We start from the raw sequence: 26,406 nt of genomic DNA on the forward strand, positions 1-26,406 counted from the left end.
AGGATAAGAAGTAATCAGCTTAATTTGCAGCAAGGGAGATTTAAGATAGGTATTAATAAATTCTTTCTAACTATAAAGTTAGTTAAGCTATGGAATAGGCTTCCAAGGGAAGTTGTGGAATCCCCATCATTGTCTAACCCATTCTTTAAAATCTCCAGTCACCTGTCAGGAATGGTCTAGGTTTATTTGGTTCTGCCTCTGCGCAGGGCTGTGGAAAAGATGAACTCTTGTGTTTTTTTTCCAGCCCTACATTTCTGTCTTTCGATGATCGTGGCTTTGATTCTCTTTGCAAAAGAGGGAAAAGGATCAGTTCTCTTGTTGTTTCCTCTTATTGGCCTGATTCAAAACAATGATGTCAATGGCAGTGGATTTTGGATCAGGTCCTTTGTGAATAGCACAGTGTTTTAATTTATCATCACCTCTAGCATGTATCTCCCTGTGTCACACCTTCAGTTTGCTGTTGTAGGTCCATGCTGGTTCATGGCTGCAAGTGATAACTGAAATCTCTGCTCATTTTCTCTTTCCTACGGCTCCAACTGCTAGCAAGCTCTCCTCCTTTCTAGCCCACAGATGCATTGTTGAAAGACAAGGTCAGTACAGCCAGCAGCACTGAAATGAGCACACAAACTGTTTAATCAAACAGGTGTATTCACACTTCGAAGCTATTTGTTTTGAATGATGTAGTTCAGCTTCATAGCTTTGGGAGTAAGCCAACACCTAGGGCTTGGATTCAGTTCAAACCTTTGTTTATGAAGCTTTTATTTTAGACACATTCTATTTCATTTAACACTCACCAACTCCTTCCCAGACTGAATGGTAAGAATGACCTGGGGGAGGGCGATCGAACTCTGAAAACTCAGTTCAGATACTCACCCTGATGTTAAAATAGTGGTGTTCACCCAATAATTGCCCACTGGGTTTTTCCTGTTTGGACTTTCTTCTTCAGTACAGGAAAGGTCACAACAAGTGTAGTCATCCTGTGGTAAACGTACTGCCAGACCAAGAGGTAGACTATCAGTGGTCCTACAGTCCAAAGCAGGACTGTGTTTTGATTACCTCCACTGTGTATTGTGTGCCAAGACACAGATACCGATGGCACTATTATAATTGATGGAACCTCTGCATCTAATGAAATGTATCCATTCTATTGTTTCTTTTGTGTTCTTAACTTTTTATTATGGCAAAGTTACATCTTACATTACTTGTTCAGAATCAAGTTAATAGTCAAAGAATATGGCTAAAAATTCTGATTTGCTGGCTAGTGAGCTATCCTCCTCTGAGTACTTTAGAAAGAGTGACCAAATTTCTAAATACCTGTGCTCTTTTCGGCATTTCTCTTGTGTACGTACTTGACATGGAAGGTTGGTATGGAAGCTGTTCCCTTACAAGAACAGTCTGTATTTTATTCTGTCACAATTCTGTAGGAGAAGGGGGTCCAATTTTTCCACCAATGTGCAATACATAGCTAAGCTGCTAACACTAAGAAAGGAATTAATTTGTCATTCTGTTTAAAATGGTGATCCTTTACTGGAGCATTAAGTAAGCAGGCTGGGCATCTCTAGGAAGCTGACATTTTGTTATCAAATGAATCTCTTTAATATTTTCCGCCCAAAACCATCTAATTCCTGGACACAACTACCACATGTGCAAGTATGTTCCCCTTTCCCCTCAGTGCCTCCAATAGAGCATCTCCCTAGTATCAAAAATATGATGGATCTTAACTGGAGTCAACTGCCATCTGTAAAGGAATTTGGAGCCTTTATTGAGTCTGCATTTCCTGATCAAAACTTATTTCCTACATCACCAGTTCAATTTTTCAATGCACTGCTGTCTTTGGAATTCTTAGTAAAAACAGTGCCAGGTCTATTAACTATAAATGGCTTCAGTTGTTTTTTTGGTGTTTTTTCCCCCTCTTAACCTCTTGAAATTATAAATTGAATCTTCAAGCTTTACATTAGCATCTGCCAAGTTTTAAATTAAGTCTGGCATTACTGGATGTTTCAGATCTGTCCCCAAACTATAAAACCTAAAGTACAAGTAGTGTACAAGTGGAAGTGTATCTACTGGAAGTGAAACGCACAGGCTTTATCTGTTACAAGCTTTATATTTTACACAGTAGGCTTTCTGTCTTTTAAATTATTTTTCCAATCCAGCAATCAAACTAAGATATCTTCTGAATGAATGCATTATTGCTCTTGATGAGAACTATACAATTACAATCATTCTGTACTACTCTGATATACTAAGGATATTCTCAAATTTTTAATTGCAACTCCAAGCCAAGTACTAGCTGTTTCTGAGTAATGGTGGTAATACTTTACATTAATATCATCTTTCTGTAAGCAGGGGCAGAAACATGGGGGAATGGTGCTCCCACACTTTTGACCTCACATGCACTATACATTTGGGGTCACACTGCATGGTGGACAGAATTTTATTCAGAAATGCACCAGGGTCCACCGCAGTATGGGTGGAGTACCTGCACTTGCAAAATCAGGGCTACCCGCTCAGTTGGTCACAGAGTGGGGAACAGAACCAAGATCTCCTGAGTCCTGACTCTCAGCCTTTTGCTGTAACCAAAGTACAACACTGCTTCCCCAAACCAGTAAAACCATTCCAAAAATCCTACCCTGCTACTTTGTGCCCCACCCACAAGTTGCCTCAATGGTCAGGTACATGCACTTTTGACTAACTGTTAGAAAACAAAGAGAACATCAAACCCTTCAAGTTCACACTTTTGAAATCAGTTTGTGTGATATGCTATTTGATATAACTTATTATTGAATATAGATTACATGGCTTCTGGTTTTTTTCTTCACAGTATAGGTAGCATTTTGAAGTATGGTTTTTTACCCAAATGACTAAGTTTAAATGCAGAAACTAAGACTATTAAAGGTCATGGGATTGTAGTTAATGTTGACCAATACCAAGTCAAAAGACAAACTCTCACAGGGCCTCCTTCTAGAGATAATAAACCCAGAACTAGGGAGCTCTGAGGAAGGATATGAGATCAACAGTGCATTGACTTACTTTGTTATTTCAGTGCTTGATCCTGCAAAGGTGCTGAGCATTCCGTGAAGTGCTACATGTCCTCAACTCACATGGATGACAATGGAAGTTGAGGGTGCTTAGCACCTAGCAGGCTCAAGCACAATATGTTGAATCCTTTTCTAACCTATTTCCTTTTTCTAACTTTGCTGAGTCAGGTCTCCATCAAAAACTCAACAAAATCAGTGGGAGCCCTGCTGTTGACTTCTGTGGGTTTTGGATTGTCCCTTCAGACTTGCTGAATGTCTTTGATTGGCTAGCCCAGTTTGTACTTCCACTAGCTAGCTTGTTTGCACCCTGTCTTTGCAGCCCTGCCTTTGTTTCTAATATACAGTATGAAATTTAATTCGCCCTTTAGTTACTCATTTTAAGTCAATTCATCTTATGCATCAGCTCTGTTTTACTTCGAGTCCGACCAGCTCTTATTTTGAAGGTTGTGCTGTTAAGGAATAGTTCCATCACTATTTGTGTCTTCAGTTAGAAATAAACCATGACTGACAATCTTAACAACTGGAACTAATTTGAATTTGTTCCTTCAAATGGAGTCTAGGTTGGTAGCCACAAAAAACCCTGAAAAATCCATGTAGGAAGTATAAGCTTTCATGAACACATGACATTTTGTAGGAACCTCTTAAAATGCATAGATAACTCAATTTATCTCTCTCTTTATTTGAATGTGAAGTTTGTTTTCTATGCATCTGTTCCATAAAGTGAGTGTGGGTGGTGGGGAGCTGAAAGCACTGTACAATGAGCATTTTAAACTATAAAATGGGAGGCTACTTCTTCCACTGTGCAACATTTAGGCCATGTCTACTCTCCCACTTATGTCAGTATAACTTATGTCGCTCAGCGGTGTGAAAAAACACCACCCCAAGCAACATAAGTTACACCGACATAAGCACCAGTGTGGACAGTGCTATGTCTTCCGACAGGCTTCTTCTGCCAACATATCTGCCGCCACTCATTGGGGGTGGTTTAGTTATGTCAATGGGAGAGCTCTCACCCGTTGGCATAGAGCGGCTACACGAGAGATCTTACAGCTGTGCAGCTGCATCAGTACAGCTGTGCTGCTATAAGCTCTCTAGTGTAGACATAACCTCAGAGTAAGATCTATTTACCACGTGTGAGTAAACTTACCACTCTTAGTGTGTAGGAGGACAAAGGTTCTGCTACAGGGCAGATTTTCTGAACGCTGAGCTGACTGGTCTGATATCCTACTTCTGGTAGGGCCTGGAACCTGACACTTCAGAACTATTCAGGGATAGTCAATTATTTTTTGTCAAGGTCCAAATTTCTTGGTCAAGGTATAGTCAAGGTCCAGACTCCAGAGAAGAAAATTAAAAAAATGATGATAATAAGTAGTAAATAAAAAGGTTTTGGGGCCCATTCAAAGGCATCTGGCAGTCCAGATTTGGCCCAAGGTCCGCCTATTGACTACCCCTGCTTCAGAGGAAGCAGTAAAATTCACCCTTGCTTGTATTGTTGTTCAAGGAGGAGGAATTCCTTCCTGATCCTTTACAAGCGATCAGTTTATGCACTGAAACATGAGGTTTGGTTACTCTTAAACCAGTCATAGCTCAAGTAAAAATGTTCTTAATGATAAAATTATCCAGTGTTTTTTAAAATCAGGCTCCACTATTTATCAGTGAATTCTACATGTTGCATAGAGAATGATTTCTTTTTATTGGTTAAAACTGTACTGCACTTTAATTTCACTGGGCCAAACATATGCTTCTCCCACTGAAAATTTTCTCACTATGCCTGTTCCAATAGACTGGAAAACATTGGTGAGTACTTGTGACTTCCTTATTGTGCTGGGGATTACTCCTTTTTATCGCAGTGGTTGCTTAGTGGGACCAGGCTGTTTGTTATGATCAGATGCCGACGTTCAGCAGAATCTTGCCAATCAGCACTCTTTCCAATTGTCCCCACATTTTAACATGTTTAGTACCACAGTGATGCCATGAGCACTTATATAATTACGACTTAATTGGACAAATGGTATAAATGGCATAACTCCACAGATTTCAATGAAGTTATGCTAATTTGCATCAGTGGAGGATCTGGCTCCATTGTTGTTATAAAAGAAGACAAAAGTATATAAGGAAGTTATTTCTAAATACTATAATGAAAACAATTTAAAACATTACAATATCTAAGAAGGTACATACAGGGTTTAATCTTTCTCCCAGGCTTGAGCAGGCTCAAGCATACATTATTGATTATCTTTCTTTTTCTTGTTGTTTGATCACTCAAGCCCTGATCCTGCCAGGTGATGAGCACCCTCTGCCCCTGCTGACTTCAATACTCAACACCTTATGGGTCAGACCCTAATCCTAGTCCTGCTTGAAGATGGTGCCAAAACTCCCATTGACCTCAGTAGGAGCAGGAGTGTCCCTTACTCACTGAGGAGATAGTGCCGCTTAACCATGTGAATAACTTTAGTCACATGAGTAGTTCCTGTGAATTTAATGGGAATTATTCATATGGTTAAAGTTACTCACATGTGCAAGCACAGCAGGACTGGACCCTAATTAGCCAAATTCAGTTATTCACAATGGGTCTCACAGTTGTGAGTGGGAATTAAGTTCTGTTGTACTCTCCAATGGAAAAGCTTCTAGAGTGAGCATTCCATAAGAGTTAAGGATTAAAGTCATTCCATCTGACATCTTCTCCCCAAAGGAATGAATAATAGCATAAAAGAGATATGACAGCTCAGTTTAATAAGCCCTGTAGGTGGTAGGCAGAAATACTGAAAATCTATAGGCAGGAACAGTCTGTTTTTAATTTACATTATTAGTATAATTGGAAATATTCAAGCTACAGTAATTTTAGACTTTCACAAACATACAAATGTTAAGATTTTGTAACACCACCTTTCTAACTAACTTGTTTTTCAATGTTTCAGTAGTAAAAGGATCCAATATGCAGGCCCATGTAAAATCTTTGAGACCCCAGAGGAAACCAGTGAAAACCACTTGTCATGCCAGATATTTCCAAAGTAAAAATCAAGTGGGGACTAGCAGGGGGTATCCCTTTCAGGTTTTCGAAGGAATAGCTGGTCACCTTAAAATGAGGTTTTGGCATTTGGAGAACTACAACCAGACCTATCTGTGTGCTTTAGAGTCATATTGCCACAATATCAGTTGATATACATACAATACTGTATGTTGTATGAAGTATTACGTGATATGCATGATATGTTCCCTACCAGATTTTCATAGGCTCAGGTCAAGCTGTACTGTTATCTTTTTGATCTCTTTTAATTTACTTGAAAACATAAACACTGAGGGTCAGCTACAACTGCAGTCTCTGAAGGGGTGTTAGGGGAGTACAAGGACCAGCCCCTTCTTATGCTGCAAAATGGCAAGTAGGGACTGGGTGATGGCCCCATTTCCACCCCACTGCAGTTGTCTGTACAGGACTGTGTATGTGACAGCTGCATATCTCACACATGCACCCCTGAGCTCACAAAATGAATGTAACTTAAAGGTATGGTCTCGCTCTAAATCCTTTAATGTAGTCACATTGGGCCACACCTATGGGTCCCAGTGGGGAACCATTACTCACATGAGTCGTCCCACTGAAGTCCTTCAGCTACTAGAAGAGACTCCTATTTGGAAAGGTCTTTAATTTGCTGTAATTGGGATTCACAGATTCATAGGTTCCAAGGCCAGAAGGGACCACTGTGATCTAGTCTGAGCTCCTGTATAACACAGGCCATAGAACTTCCCCCAGATAATTCCTAGCACAAATCTTTTAGAAAAACGTCCAGTCTTAATTTAAAAATTGCCAGTGATGAAGAATCCATCACAACCCTGGGTACATGTTCCAGTGGTTCATTACTCTCACTGTTAACAATGTACACCTTATATCCAGGATGAATTTGTCTAGCTTCAGCTTTCAAGATCAAGTATATAAATCTGTATATTTGGCTGCATTACTTAAATCAGTTTCACATTTCTTTTGGAATAATGAGTATTCTGCGTTTTAACCAAATAGCTCATAGTTGTCAGTTTATCGTGCAGTATATCGTATGCAAGCTTTATGTTTAATTGGATCTATTGCTTGAAACCAAAATTTAATTGTAACCTTTTTATTAGACATGTAATTCAGTTTACAGTTGTTTACTGTAGCCCTGTCAGCACCATCTTTAAAATGATCTATGTGGGATAAAGTTTTTGATCACCAGTGTTTAGTTTACATTCCCAGAAATTAGGCATAGGGTCTTTTGTGTATTGGGTCTTGAGCAATGTAAAGAGCAATGCATCCTTCCTCTCTCTTCCAGTGGTACCTTCAAAAATATGAAGAGAGAGAGATTATATAATGTAAATATTAATGTATTTGTAATGTAGGGGAAAATAATGGGGTCTAGTTCTGATCACACTTATACTGGTCTCATGCTGGTATAATACCATCAACTTCAATGGAGTTTCTCTTCACAGACACTGATATAAGAGAGGTCAGAAGTGAGTTTAGGAAGCCAGACACAAATTAAACAAGATGAAATATTCAAGTAGAGAAAGGACTACATTCTGCTTTGTTACATGGGGGTAGCAGCAGAGTAACTCCACTGAGCACTGAATTTAGTTCAAAAAGTCCAGATCTGAACCAGGATTTCAAACACCTAAAAGTTCAGGAATGTTTGCAGTTGGTATTGCGGTTTAGGGCCATCTCTCTTACTCATATACTTACTTATTTAATGTCTATTACAGTATTGACCAGAGGCCACAGTCAGGATCATGGCCCCGTTGTGCTAAATGCAGTCCATATGTATAGTAGGAGAACCCCTGCCCCAGAGAGATTACATTTAAAGGTCCCAATCCGATATGATCTGCCTGGGTGGACCTTTTCGACCAGGCTTAATCCCACTGACTTCAATTGGATTCTACATGGACCCACTCTCATTGATCAGATTGCAGGATTAGGGGCTAATTTAAGACAGGTGGGTTCAAAAACTGTAGGAGGGTACAGTAGAGGGAGGAGTGAGTGAGTGAGTGTAAGAATCACATGTTTATAGAGAATAATTTGGAGACAGCACTGTATTGTCAGGACAAAATTAAAAGCTGTCACTTTAGATTTTGCTCTGCTATAATAGACAAATAAAATGAGGCCAACAACAGTCATGGAAAACAGCATGTTATAGGGTCAAATCAAAATGATTTCAAATCTAGAACAAGCCTGAGTTTGTAAAGAGATGAAATCGAGGATCTATTAACACTTTTATACCTCACATTTTTATAAATCTAAGTACTTATAGTTACTATTAAAAAAATCTGCATGGCACTAAAATATTTTGTAAGTTACAATATAAAGACAATAGAACAAGATCATACACTACTGGGAAAATATTTAATCAAATAGACGGCATATGCCAAAGGGTAACAATATTCGATGTAGCACTTGTTATAAAACAAGGTAAAGGGGGCATGGGGCCCTCTGGCAGAGTATTTAGTGAAATACTTAGATGTAACTTCTTATAGTGTTTTGGGTGGAAGTGGCCAGTGTGTTAATAGAATTATAGATTTTTGTCTTAACTGTTGACATTGAACATGATTTTTGTGTGTGTATACTCTGCTGTTATCTATCACAATGATTCTGTATTAAATCCTATTTAAAATGTATTGAAAAGATGACTAAGCTCACTAGATAAGTGGCCTGACTTTATAGTACTGTGCACAGTTAGATGGTTTCAAGTCTTCAGACAAGGTTTTTAGTGTTATAGGATGTTAATATAGTAATGAAATATCAGAAAGATTTTTCTTGAGCTAGTGTTCCTCCATAGGAAAGAAAAAACGTCATCACTATCATCTTCCTGTACCCAGCTGTACCTACCAATGTGCATGCATTATCCTTTATTTTTTGAGGATGGGTGCTTTCTCTGCTGGGGTGCCTGTGTCACTTTTCACAAGAGTTGGCTGGAAAATGACATTCTTCCAACTAAAATATTTTCCATTCTCCACTGGAAAACTTCTCACCAACTCTCCTTTGCAAACATCTTGTCTGTCAGCAGCCTACTTAGGGATGGCCATGCCATGATCCCATTTCCTCATGAGGATAATGCACATGGGAGAAAGCTGTGTTCCTGAACTGGCATCTAGATAGTTGGTGTTCATATACACCAGTTAGATCAGGTATCATGCTCAGGAAGTCACCTTCTGAAGGATATGGGCTCTGGCTCCCCACCACTTTACCTGTACTCATGGTCTTTTCTGTATCCTGGTTTTTCCAATGCTTTTAGTGAGAGCTATTTTCTCTCCCTGACTCCTCAAGAGAGGTTCTAGACTGATCTGTCAGCACCACCACATTTCCTCCTCAATGCCCCTTTGTTTGAGTAATATTGCCTATGCAGATACCGTATTCATTGGGGCTATATTCTGATGTGCCAGTTGACACATACCCTAGTATGTAGTGAATGAGTCTATTTGCTAGAAGTTTTGTGCAGCTGCCTTGCTCAAATAGGCATGCTCACTCGTCTCCTGTGTATCCCAGTACGGAATTGGGACTTTTGTTGCCAAAACCATGCATAGAACCATTGTTCTGCACTCACCTAGACAGGGCAGGGATGAGCAGGCTGTCACCAGCAGCTAGACTCAGTGTTTTACCATCCATAGTAACAACAGATGTGCCTTCCTGAAAGACAAGAACAAGTAGTTGGCTTTTAATTCTTTGTGTGCTGTCACTGGCAGAAAGAAAAAGGAACCACTTAGTAAGAAGTAAAGCCTACGAGGAAAATCTAACATTTCCACAGAAATAAAGCTTGAAAATGGCTCTGTTCTACATGGCCTTTGTTAAAACTTTAGCAGATCTTCCCTGCCTGACAGTTAGCAGCAATAAAAACAAGGCTTCACACTTCATAGTCCCTCAGGTTCCCCATGGCTGATTCATTGCAGCTAACCTAACAGCCCACTGATCAATATGCCTCCCTGAAAATCACAGGGCTGGACTCCTGGAGTATTTTTCAAGTTTCTTTTTTAGATTCCTCAAATCCCTTTTGAGATTTGAAAAGCAGTTCACAAGTCAATGGAGAGCTGACAAAAATTACTGATAGGACCCCATTGAAACTGAAATGGACTCATCACTATCCTGTCAGACAGCAGTACTTTGAGACGTTAGATTCTTGCCAGCATTAACAGGGTCTTGCCTGCTATATCATTTAGCAGCAGTACAAACAAGTTCTCTTTGAGGTTTTTTTTTGTTTGAAACTAGCATTTGATGGTCAGTGTCATAAATATAAAGGGCAGGGTAAACCCCTTTGAAATCCCTCCTGGCCAGGGGAAAGCTCCTCTCACCTGTAAAGGGTTAAGAAGCTAAAGGTAACCTCGTTGGCACCTGACCAAAATGACCAATGAGGAGACAAGATACTTTCAAAAGCTGGGAGGAGGGAGAGAAACAAAGGGTCTGTGTGTCTGTCTATATGCTGGTTTCTGCTGGGGATAGACCAGGAATGGAGTCTTAGAACTTTTAGTAAGTAATCTAGCTAGGTATGTGTTAGATTATGATTTCTTTAAATGGCTGAGAAAAGAATTGTGCTGAATAGAATAACTATTTCTGTCTGTGTATCTTTTTTGTAACTTAAGGTTTTGCCTAGAGGGGTTCTCTATGTTTTTGAATCTAATTACCCTGTAAGATATCTACCATCCTGATTTTACAGGGGGGATTTCTTTATTTCTATTTACTTCTATTTTTATTAAAAGTCTTCTTGTAAGAAAACTGAATGCTTTTTCATTGTTCTCAGATCCAAGGGTTTGGGTCTGTGGTCACCTATGCAAATTGGTGAGGATTTTTAGCAAACCTTCCCCAGGAAGTGAGGTGCAAGGTTTGGGAGGATTGTTCATTGTTCTTAAGATCCAAGGGTCTGGGTCTGTAGTCACCTAGGCAAACTGGTGAGGCTTTTTACCAAACCTTGTCCAGGAAGTGGGGTGCAAGGTTTTGGGAAGTATTTTGTGGGGAAAGACGCGTCCAAACAGCTCTTCCCCAGTAACCAGTATTAGTTTGGTGGTGGTAGTGGCCAATCCAAGGACAACAGGTGGAATATTTTGTACCTTGGGGAAGTTTTGACCTAAGATGGTAAAGATAAGCTTAGGAGGTTTTTCATGCAGGTCCCCACATCTGTACCCTAGAGTTCAGAGTGGGGGAGGAACCTTGACAGTCAGTCTCTGCGAATTTAAACAGAATAGGAACTAGTGGGACTGTCTGGCAGCCTGCTGTGTAAATGGGAACTTTTTCTTCTGTTCTCTTTTCTGCTGGGCTGCAAATCTTCTCTGCTTTGTTTTTGTGATCCTTTAGGTTAGTTTCTGTCCCAGGATCCCTGCTCTTAAGGGCTGCTGAGCCATAGAATAGGTGCCTCTACTATTTCACTTTCAAGTAGACAAACTGTTACACAACCATGCAAATCTACTTCAGAGTCCTACCTGATTCCTCCATGGGAAGGTCAGCAGACTGTGTGTATAACTAGGTCAGGTGCTCTGTAGGGCCAGGGGAGGGACAGCAGAGGAAAGATTCCTGCAGTCCATGGTATGTCCTCCGTGGATCTGGGGGAGGGACGCTGGCAGGAATCTAACCCCATCCAGGATGTGGTGAGGGATGGTAGTGACCCCTGATCATTCCGTGGGAGAGGAGGAAGAGGGGTTACTTTTCAAGCACTGATGAATGACTGATGGTTTGAAATGGACTCACAGGTGGTTCCTGGGCTAGGGAGTCTTCTTAGAGAAGGAATACAAAATTTCTTTTTCTTGCCCATGGCTAGGAAGTTTTCTCACAGAGTGATCTGTTCCAGATCTAAATACAAACCCAGACTTAGTCCGTAAGCATGTCACTTACCAGCTGCCATATCCAGATATCGGCATTCGTTTTGCTTCCTTCACTTACTCCTTGTCCATAAACTACAGCCTAAAACATAAAATGGGGAAAAAGTCGTGGATTTTATCCAGAGACTGAAGTATATGTGACTCTTCCTACAGTATGTAAAACATTTTATTTTTAGGGGAAGTGTTTTTAGAATGCGAGATTATTTTACCTACACTGTTGGAATTCACATTACATTTGCTAATCTCTTAAAGATACCTACTGATAAAAGGAGAACTGATCACACCTGCCACTCCTTATGCTCCTCCATATTCTCACTTATCTGTTTCTTTTGCCTCCTCCCTCTCTCAGCTTTGCTTCTTTATTCTTGCCACCTCCTACTCTTGGAACAAACACCCTCTCTCCCTGCACCATGGGGCATGATCCAAAGCCTGTTGAAATCAATAGGATTTTTCCCATTGACTTCAAAGGGCTGGAAATCAGGCTCTGTGTGTCCTCCTTTTCCTCCTTCAAAGCCTTATTATTCCTGCTGTCTGCATTGATCTCTCTGACAGCATTTCCATGCCGTCTGTCACTGGAACTGTCTCATATCTCTGAGTGTGATTCTAAGTTCTCCAGGGAAGACATGTTACTTTCTACATGCTTTGTAAAGGACTGTGTATGTTGAATAGCCACCAGATGCTAACAACTTTACTTTTATGTGGGACTGATTTTGAACTGGTGATCTAGACATGAAAGGCTCTTCCACTGCTGATCCCCTGGATCAACCAGTCCCCTATCCTCCCCTATTTTATGATTTAAGAGAGAAATCACACGATTAACAAATCAAAGTTGGCCTTGGTGCCAAGAATGTTATCTGAAATGAAGGGGGTATAATGAACAATTTTAATAGCATTTTTCAACTTATTAATTTTATGTAAGAAAAATGTGGGAGCGGTTATCAAAACAGACATGGAAATGGTTGCCTAATTCTCAGTGATGGCTAATGGGAGTTGGGTACCTGACTGCCATTTGAGCCTTTGAACATTTTCCCATGTCTCTTGAAAAAAATAAAAGCTTCTACCTCTGTCTCAAAATTGTCTCCAAACATGGTCAAGGATTTCTTCTGATTTATTTCTCCATGATGATCATTTAGCCAGATTTGGAAGGGAAATGGATCCATGACTCCAGTGGCATTTAGTGGGAAAGGGGTGTCTTTCAGGAGATCATCTGCAACCAAAGCAAAATGTTAATAGTAGTGAAGCTCTCTTCCACTTGCTCTTTACTGATAGTTCTAGATGCCTAAGCCAGTTGTAAACACAGATGTCGGCTAATGAGGACGCCAATGACAAGCAACGTGTGCTGTTATAGAATCTTAATTTTGTATCTGATGTTATGTATATATGCATGTTTCTGTGCACTAATGGAATGGCACTTTCCATAATAGGGCTGGTGAATTATGTTTCCCATATGCTTTAGACTGATAACAAGACCAAGCACGTAGGCCTTATCCAAATCAGGGCTCGTAGCCTTCTTTCAATCTCTTTTCAAAAGTGGTTTGCATGAACACATAACACAGTTAGGGTATTGCAGTTATATTCAGAAATTATGCTATAGATATACAAGGGTGCAAAGCTTTTGGCACATTTTCTGCTAGCAGGTTATTCATGCCCTTTCCACACTGGTCCCTAAAACAGGTAAAATCATGCAGCTAGGCTGATTCTCATCTCTATGACTTCAATATGACCTCTGTGTAAATAAGGCCTGTTTTTCACATATTCAGCAACAGAATTCTCTTCATTTCCTCTCCACCATGTGTTCTGAGGCATTATGAAGGTTGCGTTGACCAGAGTGAAACAAATCAATTTTACAGTCTTAAATTTAATAAAGAATCTTTCTCATGATGTTCATGCAGTTATGGTTGGAATTAATTTCCAGTAATTCTCCTTCATAACTGGTTTATTTTAAAATAGCTAGAGGGCTGAATGCAGCTTCAGTTTTGCTAATGAGGTTCAAGGTTTGTGTCTTGAGTTGCTGTTATTTGAAATTAACTTCAATCATCCAAAATTATTGGAGGGCTGGAAAAAAACCCTGCTGTATAGCGAGACTTAAAAAGTTCAAACTGTTTATGTTATCAAAAAAAGATTGGACTTGATCATGATGTAGAAGTACTTTCATGGGGACACAATAGCAAGTAATAAAAGGCTCTTTAATCTAGCAGAGAAAGGCATAACAAGAACCTGTGACTGGAAGTTAAAGATGGACACATTCAAGTTAGACATTAGGCACAAATTTTTAACAGAGAAGGTGAATAAACATTGGTACAAACTACCAAGGGAGTTGGTGGATTCTCCATCTCTTGATGTCTTCAGATCAAGACTGTCTGCCTTTCTAGAAGATGTGCTTTAGTCAAACACAAGTTACTGGGCTACATACAGGGGTAACTGGGTGAAATTCAATGGCCTATGTATTGCAGAATGTCAGACTAGATGATCTAATTGTTTCTTCTGCTCTTAAAAATCTATGACTCCATCAACCCCCAGTGAAGTGCAGAGATAATGCAGTTATCTCAGGTTATGTCTACACTGGCAATTGAATGACAATGGCACTCTCCTGCTGACAAAGCTAACCCCACTGTTTGGGGGTGGAAGATTTTTGTTGGCAGGAGACAAAGAGCGGCTACACTGCATGCTTTAGGCTATGTCTACACTACACCGCTTTTGTGTCATTACAGCCGTGCCTCTAAGGCTAGGTCTACACTGGCAATTGAATTGACAAAACTTTTGTCTTTCAGAGGTGTTAACTCTCGCCCTGCCCCGTCCCCGGAAGACAAAAGTTTTGCCGGCGACAAGTGCCAATGTGAGCAGCACTTTATTGGCAGGAGCTGCTAGGTAGAATGTTCTGAGATGGGGTGGAAAATGCCTCTGGGATGTTTTTTCAAGTAATAATCCCACGTAAGTAGACACAGAAAAAAAAGCCGCCCACTATTTCACAGACATTTCCCATAGTCACAGTCCTTTGTAGCAGGATGCAATTTATTGCCATGCATGTTTGCATTAATGCAGCCCCAATGGTCGACTTCCCCACTCCAAACTGATTCGCGACCAGCTGGTAGCAGTCTGGAATTGCTAGCTTCCACCCAGCGATTGCCACATGCTTCTCTATCGAGAGGGCAGCTCTCATTCTGGTGTCCTTGCACCGCAGGTCTGGGGCCAGCTCAGTACACAGTTCCAGGAAGGTGGCTTTACGCATCCAAAAGTTCTGTAGCCACTGCTCTTCATTCCACACCTACACGATGATGAGATCCCGCCATTCAGTGCTGGTTTCTCTAGCACAAAAGCGACGGTCTATCCTATGCAGCTGCTCTGTGAATGCCAAAAGCAATGTAAAGTTGCTGCTATCCATATCATGCAGAATGTCGGGTGCCTGTGAGTCTTCTTCTGTCAGTAATTTCACGATTAACTGCACTGCCATGCACAATGTCCTCATGACACTTAACAGAGCATAGGAGAGCAGTGCGGGATCCATCCCATCTCACAAAGATGCCAGGGTGCACAGCAGAAAATGGCCGTTGTAAAAATGCCATGAAAGAAAGCTGGAAGCCCATGGAGTTCTGGGACACAAAGCAATGCAACACGGGACATTTAGTCAGATCCCAAGATGTGTCACGACCCGCTCCGCCTTCCCACAACCCCTAGCGACAGATGGTGTCGCCCTGCACTGTGGGATATGTACCCACAGTGCATTGCTCACATTGTCGATGACGGGGCCCCCAGTGTGGATGTCATCTGTCGCCAGAGGGGGCTAGTGTGAACAAGCTTTTCTGATTTTATTAAGTCAACTTTTGGATGTCGATATAAGTGTAGTTGACAAAACTTGGTAGTGTAGACAAAGCCTGAGTCCCAGTACAGATAATGTGAGTTTTAGAAATGCAGTTTCATTCTGTTGACTATATGATGTTCTCCTTCCTCTTTTCTAGAAATTACAAACCTCACTGAATGTGTTATCACACCATGGTATCCTGAATGTAAATTGCCACCATTTTTTCCCAGAAGGTCAGTGCATGAAATGTAATGCACTGTGTTAAAGAAGCTATCACAGTTTAATGGCTCATGATATGCACAACATATTTGCAGCCATAGTCGTCCTCAAGAAAATTTGGACAAGGTAAAACCCCTTTCAGCAGCTTTTGATCTAGAAACATCCTCTTCTGCCACATAAATTAAAATCTCTATTATATCAATGCATGTTAAAATAAACAGGTTAACAAAGCTCCATTTATAAGCAAACCATTTATTTTTGTAATGCTTCTCTTCATTATTTAGTGCTAACACCAAAAGAAGGAATCTTTTGGTTAAAGCTCTTTTTACTTAACAGTTATTTTAGCAAAAGGCATCTTATTCTGTCTTATCCAGCACAGTTGTTGAACAATTTTGTTTTTGTAAAACAAAACAAAGCAGAAAATCCCCTAGAAACGGAGTGACACTATGAGGAAAAATATGACAGAAACTCAGTTTACTTTAAGGTGGGATCGCAAACACTAATAAGAATTAATTCTATTTGTATGGTTATTGCATGGTGTCACTACAGGGCAAAGTAAACATTGTCTGGGTGCCTTAACTGTCCATTTTCATACCTGAATATATTTGGGTTTCTTTTAGGTTTAATTTTAATTCTGAATTTCCTAGGTTCATAATGCTTGGTTTTGGGATAATTACCACATGCATGTAATGTTCTTCATCCTTAAATTATAGATATAGATTCTCAACCTCAACTGCATCTTAACATTGGTTTTTTTGGCTGGGAATGCATGTAAAATATTTTTATAATTCATATCTACACATAAAAGCAGAGAGAAATTGAAGACATTCCACCATGGTACTTAGTGCAATTAGTGTTCTAATTTATTTTTAAATGCTTTGTTTGGTTAACAGTAATAGTCTGCTTTATTGAGCACTATTTAGATAGCTGCGTTATTTCCAATGTCACAGAACATATGGCACTGTTTAATTGGAAAAAACTTTCTGGAGCCCAACAAGTGGCTTAGTCGTAGTGCTCCCTATCATGTGGGAGACCTGAACATGGTGCCAGTGTTTCACAATCCAGGCTAAAATGGGAGGAGAACAGTGAGTTTTATCAGCAAGTTGAGCTCCTCTTGGGACATTACTTGGCAGTGAGACACTTGGTTTCCAGTTGTTAAGGTTCCCAGTGAGAGGCTTAAAAGGGAGTACAGTGCTCTTGGCCTGGAGGAATAGTGGCAATAGTTTGGGAGTTTGAGGGTGAGCATAGAGATAGTTTAAGCAAGGGAAACTGGGGGTCTTTGTGGGTTCAAATGAGATGCGAAGAGCCCTGCAAGGAGAAAACCCCCTACCTTGTTTGAGTTTCTAAGCAAGAAGTGGAAACTGATCCAGAAATGGAAAGAGTCAGTCTGAGTATGGGCCCAGGAGCCGATTATAACCCAGGATCTGCTGCTCACTCATTGTGGGGCCCATTTTGCTAGCCTTACTCATGCTAGTGTCCCACTGATGGACTCCAATGTGGTAGCCAACAGGGTGTCAGAACTTATGGTTGGTATAGGCCTGCAGCAAAATTACTATCCCATCCTCTGCCAAGGCAAGTGTGATGCAGGGAAGGGCTTGTAGTTCTGAGGGGTTGATGCAGGCCCAAAGAGGCTCAGTCTGGGGTATTGCACCTTATATGCCCTGCCCGTCCCCCCTGCTTGCAGCTGTGCTGAAAGGCACACTGTCGCCGTTAACCAGTGGTTTCAGTTAAATCCCATATGAGATGGGGGATAATGTTACTTTCAGGCAGGAAGGCTTAAATTCACAAAGTACTTCAGTGCCTAAGTCTGGGTCTAGGCATCCAAGTCCCAGTTCTAGGCTCCACTGTGATTCACAAAACTCCCGCTGAACTCTGTAGGTACCGAAACTTACTTGGCACCTATGTTTCTGCAGTAAATAGTTCCTTAGGCACCTGGGCTTCTGCCCCTGGGCATGCACACTAGGCATCGCTCTAGGCATCTGGTTGCTTGTCCCCGCCTAAGCCCACAGTGATTCACAAACCAGGGGAAGATGGGCGTTCAGCCGCCGAACTCAAGGGATTGGATAGGCAGGCTCCAAGGCTGCCTACTGAATCTGGCCCCTCAGGTGAATTCAGACAAAACAGTGGAGGAAAGGGAGGGAAGTAGAGGAGGAGGATTACCTCTTTTGTAACTTTTAGTCAATGGCTAGAGTACTCACCTGGGATATGGGAGACTCCTTGTTCAAGTTCCCCCTACAGCTGATGAGGAGAAGAGAGTTGAACAGTGATCTACCTTTCAGGGGCATTCTAATGAGATATTCTCATGGGGGGGCTCCAGCAGTCTCTGTTGAAGCTGTTGCATTGTGGATAAATACTTAGGGGCATTTGGGCCAGAGAGAGAGTGCACAAACATGAGAACGAGTTTATAGCATGGTACCTAGAGCACTCATCCAGGATGTGGGAGACCCAGCATCCAGTCCCCCTGCTCCAATGACTTTTAATTATTTATCCACAGTGGAACAGCTTCAACAGGAGAGACTGAGGGAGCCCTACATTGCAGGCAAGGTAAACAGGCATTTCATTACAACCTAACAACCAAAGGAATTGAGTGTCTCTTATCACCCAATGGCTTTTGTTTTGATAGGACCGCTTATGTTTATGTATAGTTTGTTCTTTTGCTTTAACTAATCTCTAAGCAAATTGGTCTCTTGATACTTCCTTAACATTTGATGTGCTAATGGTATTATGAGACAAGTAGCAAACACAAATTAATTTATTGGGGGCAGTGGAACACACAGGCAAAATGTAAGAAGACAGTACTTTCAAACTAGACAGCCAAAAGCATTAGTATATTTATTCCCCAAATGCCACATCCTTAAGTGGAACATCAACTCTAATATTTTCATACATGTCCTAATATTGAAGAGCTTCATTAGAAGAGTTCAATAGTTAGGTCCATTTTTATAGTTCATTACTATTAAATATTCATACTGTGAAAATTTAGTGTTAAACTATTAGTGTTATAAACTCGCTGTGCTTTTTACAGCTTTGACTGATAAAGTGTGACAATATGCTAAATTGAAAAATACATCAGGTTTACTGAATGAATTTATAAAAGAAAATGACACTTTTTAGAGCAGGTCAGATTCAGTTAAACAATGAAAGCTGAGATTAGGTCTATGTGGCTCTGCTAAAGGGATTTAGTGGGAGGGAGGGGATTGGTTTCAAGAAACTTCTACAACTTCAAACCCTTGCATAAAGGTAGTTCCAGTCTGTCCTTCCTTCCAGCTTGCACCTCAAAGGAGACAGGGTAGGGCAACCTCTCCTTCTCCATTGACTGGTGCAAAGCGTGTGCATGCTGGAGATGGTAAAAGGCTTCAGCAGGGATGACTGGCCTACAGTGTCCCAACACTCTGGCAGGCATTGAGTCTGTGGCCTGGTCTACACTTCACAGTTAGGTTGACATAAGGCAGCTTATGTCATAATAAGATGACATAATAACGCCACCTCCACAAAAGGTATAGGGCTTATGTCGGTTAGGGTGATACAGTGTCTGTGTATATACTATGTTACTTACATCTGCTGTTAGTGCTCTTGTCAACAAGAAAGATGGGCAGCTAGAATCCAGCTGTCCCCCGCTCCCCTGGAGAGCTGGGCAGCTGGACCCCACTCTTTGCTGGGAATTGGGGCAAGAATGGACCCCACTCCTAGCTGGGAGCTGTGACATTGACAAGGTTGCCCAGCTACCAGTGAGGAGCTGGCAGAGTGGAGGGGGGCGAGAAGCTGGGGCAGCTGGACCCAACTCCCTGGGGCCTAGAAGCCCCAGAGGATTCTCCCCCCCCTACACTCCTGGGGGGGGGAACGGGGAGCTGAGTGGAGGACAGTCCACCAGGAGCCCATGAGCAGGAAGCTGCCAAAGGAGCTGAGAGCCCGGGGTCTCCGCTCCCTACACTGCCCCTCTTTGGTCAGTGGAAGTGCTCCTGGTGAGGGCATGTACCGTCAACCCAAGGAGGGTAGTGTGGACATGCACCACTGCAATAATTACTACGGTGGCTGTAAGTCGACTTAATATAGGTCGACTTAAGTTTTTAGTGTAGAGCTTTCACTGCTGCCCTCTGCCTGCATGCTCAACGCTTTACTGCAGGCAGGGTTTACATGCCTCAACTTTGTCATTATTTGCATTAATAAGTTGCTGTTTTTCGATGTATTTTTGTGGGGTTATTTATATATATTTATTCCTTGATTTCCCATTGCGGCCCTTATGATATGTAGCTTCTTTAGTTATTTGTACAGCAACAACAGTGTGTTTAAAAATAAATATCACAGCGCTTCAGTAATAGCATTGTTAATGCAGGACACTTATGTTCCTTCAAAATCAACATCACTCTGACTGGATGGGAGGGATTATTCTACAGACAGAAGAGCATCGATGCAAACTACATCCAAATTTCTAACACCTCAAATTTCAAGGGAGCAGGGTCTGGGACTGGGTTTTTGTTCGGTCCATTATAAAAAATATACACTATTTGCAAAGACTAGTGATTTTCGGGTGCCCATCTTCAGACACCTGAAAGGAGCCTGATTTTCAGAAGACAGATGCTCAGCAGGTATATCAAGTTAGGCATCCAAAAACTGCAACACTTCAAAAAGGAAAAAAAAAAAAAAGGCTCAAAAGGTAGATTCGGATGGGTCTGGCTCTGGGTCACATCCAGAGTTTGAAATTTAGATCTGGGATTTTACTTCAAGTCTTTCTCTGGTTCATCTGAACCTTGTTTTGGTTTCCGAGTCTTCAGATCCCCTTGACCTCAACCCAAAACTTTAAATGAAACTATTGATGAAAACAGTAAATTTTTCCCTATTTTGGGATTTAAATTATGCCAAACAACCAAGTCTCACAGAACTTCCATCCACCACTAGCCTGGCAGTACTTACAACTCAGGCTAGACTTGGGCAGGCCTTCTGGATTCTGTAACCTGGCAAAAGCTCACCAGGTTATGGGTTTCATTACAAAAAGCTCTGCATGCAGCTGACTCAGAGTCCAATTCAGCCCTGGCACAATGGGTGCATCTTCTAGAGTTTTCAGTGGGAACTGATTTGTCTATACTAGAGCTGAATTTGGTTCATACTCTCCACTGGCCCCAGAAGCAAGACTTGCAAATTCACTCTTGCACCCAAGTGTTCTGCATGGCCAAGTAAATCTGAAACTACATCTCAAAACCAACTCATGCTTTAAGAGACACTGGAAAGCAGTAGCACATCCCCCCTCCGGCTCCTACGCGGAGGTGTGGCCAGGCAGCTCTGCATGCTGCCCCGACTGCAAGTGCCGCCCCCGCAGCTCCCATTGGCTGCAGTTCCCGGCCAATGGCAGCTGCAGAGCCAGTGCTTGGGACAGCCGCAGCGTGTGGAGCCCCCTGGCTGCCCCTACACATAGGAGTCGGAGAGGGGACATGCTGCTGCTTCCAGGAGCCGCATGGAGCCATGGCAGGCAGGGAGCCTTAGCCCTGCTGTGCTGCCAACCAGACTTTTAACAGCCTGGTCAGCAGTGCTTCGACCAGGTGTTCTGGTCGAAAACTGGACACCTGGCAATCCTACTGTCTAAGTGAGAGCAGGCATTGGCCATAATGCTCTCCAGAAACTCCACATATCTGTGTGCTGTGCCCCCCCCAACCCCCCAACCATTGCTGCTGTGCCAGAGCATGATGCAGGAGGTTAGGAGACAGCTTTATGGCTATCTTCTCCGTGCTTGCATCAGAGCAATTCTCCTGCAGCTGGAACAGAGGTTTTTATGCCTCTCTGGCCTTTTTACCCAGCCGAAAGGTGCTGGAGTGGAGATGGGGAAATCACACCCTTTTACTTTAGAATTTGCATTTCATTACTTTTTTTGTTCTAGTTTGCATTCATCTCCTTCCACCTCTTATTAATGAGTGAGTGTATTTTAGCGAATCTGTTTAGGTGACCGCTATAATTCCATAACTTCGCATATGTTAAGGTTTAATTGTTCCTGCTAATGAGTTATATCCTAAAATTCTCTGCCCAGATATGTAAGCCTAACTCCCCATGCACAAGCACATCTCCCATAAACACTAATATCTTTAAATAATGTATATAACTTGAGACAGCTGCATTGTAATTGATGCAATCAAATGCTATTCTAGACAAATTATTTTACTGACAATGTCAATTAAATATCTAGGCTAGCGTTTTCAAAGTGGGGTGACAACTAAAATAACTGTTCTGATTATCAGAGGTACTTGAGAGTTCAGTTCTCAAAGCCTCAATTAAAAAAAATCTCTTTTTTCAGGACAGCAGTTGAGCACCTGTTTACCTTTAAATCAGTGCAATGGGTTTTAAGCACATTTCTAAGTGCTGTCCTGAATTGGGATGGACTTAAACATGTGTTCAGTGATTTCCTGAATCAGAGCCTCAGTGAAGTCAGTGGGAGTTGTAGGTGCACAATAACTCTGGAAATCAAACCACTTCATCAAGTGCCTGAATATGGACTCAAGTTTGGACTATATTAGTCTTATTTCACCTTGTCTTTCTTATTTCATATAAATCTCTCTCTCACACATGCCCATCACAGTACATTTAGAGTAATTTAGAGTACCCAGCCTGAATCACTGAAAAGGGACCTGATTTTCAGCAGCTGGATGTTCAGCACTTTCTGAAAATCAGGCCTTTTAAAAGTATCTCAAGTTGAGCATCCAAAAACCGAGGTACCTAAAATCACTCGTCAATTTGAAAACTTAGGCCAGGGTATTTATGCCCATCTCACTGATGTCAAGTATAGCTGCTGAACCATCCATCTGAAAATACAGCACTTTGGCATATGTTTCTCTGTGTAATTATATGTTTTTGTGGCATGCCTCCAGGCTTATCATGGCTAATAATTTATTAGTGATCATGTAACAATGTCTTTGCATATTTTTTTTCATGTCACTAAATCTATGCTACAAATGAAATGGTAGGTTTTTCTCTTGTGTTTTTCTGATTCAGACAAAGAGGTTGATGAAGAGAATTTATAAAAATAAATGTTGCACGTAAAGAAATAGGCCCATGTTTTCTCCTTTCCATAAGGGAGGTGTAGCCAGCTAGATGAGGGAATAAGTGAGAACGGGAACTGTATGTGCTGTCTTCCTTTGCTCAGGTAACAAGTAATTAGGCCAGGTTTTGCTATGGCCCATTGCAAACTCTTAAGGGCATGATGGGTCTGTATCACTGTGGTCAGGAATGCCAGGTAATACATATCGCAAATGTAGTCTAGTGTTCTGGGTGCAGGCCGAGATATTAAGAATCATGGGTTCTATTTCTGAGTCTGCTATTGACTTGCTGTATGACCTTGTGCAATTACCTCACCCGCCTTGTCTCTCTTATATCCTAGGATCAACATGGCGACAACAACATTGCATAGGACCTTGGGCGAGCCCTTTAATATCTATCTTTGTGACTTGATTTCCCCTTCTGTAAAACATGGATAATAATACCTACCTCACAAGGGTGATGGGAGGCTTAAATAATTTCTCCAAAGCCCTTTAGATCTCTGTGAGGAAGGGGCTTGAGGGATGCAAATTATTATTATTATTATTAAATAGCCCTGGGTGTGGGTAAGGCAAAAGGCAGCAGATTGATTCTCCTGGTGCATAGTCTGTTCTAGATGTTGCTGTCTGGGGAGCATTTGAAAAGAGAAGAAGGAAGTTAACCAGTAAGTTCATCTCCTCTAACAAGGTGACTGATCTAAGCTTTGGTTCTGGTGACCAAAGATTGAACAAAAAAAGGAAGAGCATTTTGACCCAGCACTTTTGTGATTCCTCTGATGGTGTCATTAAATACATATGTGCAAAAGGTTGGCAACGGCTCAGTTCCCATGGTGAAGCCTTAGGAGAGCTCTTTAAGATTATGGCTTGTGCTCTGCCTCACTTGTTGGCATCTCAGCTGAGAGTATTACAGAACAGAAGAGGTCTCTGTGTTTTGGGGGTTTTCTGGGGTGTGGGTTTGGTTGTTGTCATTAGAGTGCACTGAGTTCAAGGAACTCCTCTGGGAACCCATGGCTCAGAATCCTGAGATCTGTAGGAAATTTAGAGATTTGGGATTAAAGATTTTGTGGAAGTTTTCAAATGGCAAATTATGTAAATCAATGTGTAACTCAATTAAAAAAATTACTATCCTATGTCCTTAATTTAGGACAATTATGGCCCATCCTTTGGGTCCACGCAGGAGAATATGACCATTTATTCCCATATACTGGCTGCACATATTGTAGGTAGCTTCATGGTGGGGAGAGCTGGTTCCATAGAGCTTCTACATCCCTGCCCCAATGCGGGGGTGGGGTGGGGTGGGGTGGGGAAGATGAAGGGGTGGAGCCGCCTTGGCTCCCCGCCAATGCACTAGTCAGCTCTGCTACACTAACATGCTTGGGGACTATACAGTGCTAGGTATAGGCCTGGCACGTGGTTGGAGCTGGGGAAAACTGGGAGGGAGACTGAATCAGTGAGTCACAATCTGCTTCCTAGGACAATGCAACAACATGCTTCTCCTTGTCTGGGGACCGAGACAAAGCCACCATTTAGCTCTTAATTAAAAACTGCACTCTACTGAATTTCTTGATGTGTAAATAAGAAGTTTAAAAAACCCCCCAAACTACACATAGGCTTGTTTTGATAGAAATACTTTGCATTTCAATAGCACCTGCCAAGGGCTCTACATACAGCAATGAATTACACCCTATCAGATGCCTGGGGTTTAGGTAAGCATGATCCTTACTTTACAGCTGGGAAACCGGCACACATGAGACCTGATCTAAAGCCAGTTAAGGTCAGTGGACAGTCTCCCACTCATCTCAAAGGCTCAGAAAAATTAAGGCCAACTTTTACCTTATTAGTTATGGGTGCCACAATTTTGGGTACCCAGTTCATCACCTAGATTTTTAGGTGGCCCACTCAATCACTATTGAATGATTAAATGGCTTGCCCCTGCCATACATACAGTCAGTGGATGAGCCAGTAGGTCACCTGACTCCCAGTTTTTGGACTTAACCCCGCCCACCCATCCTTCTTTTTAGGTAATTTACATTCTGTCTTTTAAACTGTGCTTCTGTTAGCTCTTGCAGCCAGAATGCTACAGGTAGACTGACATCTGGCCCTCCCTTCAAACACCTTGTCTTCTCATGCTCATATCTTTGTGAAAAGAATTTCCTCTCGGACACAGACTCTATTCAGTCTCAGCTCTTTTTACAACTGAATTTTAGATTTTTTTTTTTTTAAGTTTGAAGTGAATCTTTTTAGCCATTTTTGAACAGTGGGCAAGTGGACGCAAAATACACTCTTGAAGGGTTTTTTTGCTTATCAATAACTGAAAAATAACCGAACAAGAAACCTCCAAACGTGGCATGAGGCCAAGCCTCCATGAAGAAGGGCCTGTTTGCTTAACGGCAGATTGTGCTTTGAACTCAGTCTCTTCTAGAGCTGGTGAGTCTGCATGCTGTGCCATTACTGTAAATGGTGCAGCCTTCCCCCATCAGGTGCAGCCAGATGGAGGGGTAGCACAGGGGGTTAGTATGGCCACATCTTTCATGCCCCCTGTAGGGCACTAGTACAGGATCTGCTATTATGTCTGCCAGCCTAATGGAAAAGTCATATAGAATTTAGTAGAAAAATCTATCGTATCTATAGACACTTTGACCCTTCCTATAGAATTTATTATTTAGACATTTATTATTTTTTCAAGTGCCCAGAAGTGTGCTAGGAACAACACAGTCCCTGCCCAGAAAAGCATAGTCTTGGTTGCACATGCCGCTACTAGTAAGGGACAGACGCACATAAGGCCCAGAGAAAGGGGAGGGGAAGGAAAGGACAAGGGGGACAACAAGATCACACGATCACTTGGTAAAGCATGTACATATTTAGATGGTCCCATTCATTGCTTCTACTTATTGTTGACTGTGTAGCATTCATCAGTCTTAGGAGGGATTGCATGTGGCTAGGAGAGCTTGCATGGCAAACAGGTTTGGGGAAGGAGTTCCAAGAAGAAGGGGCAGGGTAGATGAGGCCTATGGACAAAAGAAGTGACAGGGGTACTGAGGCTAGTATCTTTGGCAGAACGAAGAGTGTGGGGGAAGATGCGAAAAGAGACCAGGTCTGAATTATAGGCAGGGGTTGCACAGATAATGTCTCACGGAACTCTGAAGTTTTCATGGCCCCAGATAGTTTTAATCCACCCCTGAAAAGTGATTACTGGTGTGAGCTTAACTAGCCCAACCTGAGTGTTGCTCGGCTGGGATTTGCACAATATGCAGAGACTTGGGTGTTCCCAGCAGCAAGGCCACTTTTTAAACATCTGCACACTTCAGTCACTGTGCACTTTAGTCACAGCCCATATATTAGACAATGAGAGAGGGTTAACTGGTCACAGAAGAGAATTGAGTAATCCGGCCTAATGTGTGGGTGGCCTTTTAACTCCTCCCCCCTTCCTCCATTAGTGTAATAGCCAATGAATCATTATCTTAAACTGCTTCAGAGCCAAAAGATTGTCAGGATTAATGTTTTCAACATCTGG

At 41.7% G+C, this 26,406-nt stretch overlaps 1 protein-coding gene across 3 annotated transcripts in view; it reads right to left on the reverse strand.

The window, feature by feature from the left end:
- Positions 1 to 5,217: 5,217 nt before the first annotated feature.
- The window catches only part of HAAO (3-hydroxyanthranilate 3,4-dioxygenase), a 68,579-nt gene continuing 47,390 nt past the window's right edge, over positions 5,218 to 26,406 (reverse strand). For all 3 annotated transcript variants that reach the window (XM_073335297.2, XM_073335296.2, XM_073335295.2), the window contains 4 exons: positions 12,920 to 13,065; positions 11,872 to 11,940; positions 9,599 to 9,681; positions 5,218 to 7,342 (listed from right to left, as the gene is read on the reverse strand). In XM_073335297.2, coding sequence (XP_073191398.2) covers positions 7,264 to 7,342; positions 9,599 to 9,681; positions 11,872 to 11,940; positions 12,920 to 13,065 — 377 coding nt within the window. In that variant the 3' untranslated portion in view covers positions 5,218 to 7,263. The remainder of the gene's footprint in view (positions 7,343 to 9,598; positions 9,682 to 11,871; positions 11,941 to 12,919; positions 13,066 to 26,406) is intronic.

This window comes from Lepidochelys kempii, chromosome 3 (assembly GCF_965140285.1).
Source record: "Lepidochelys kempii isolate rLepKem1 chromosome 3, rLepKem1.hap1, whole genome shotgun sequence".
Taxonomy (NCBI): domain Eukaryota; kingdom Metazoa; phylum Chordata; order Testudines; family Cheloniidae; genus Lepidochelys; species Lepidochelys kempii.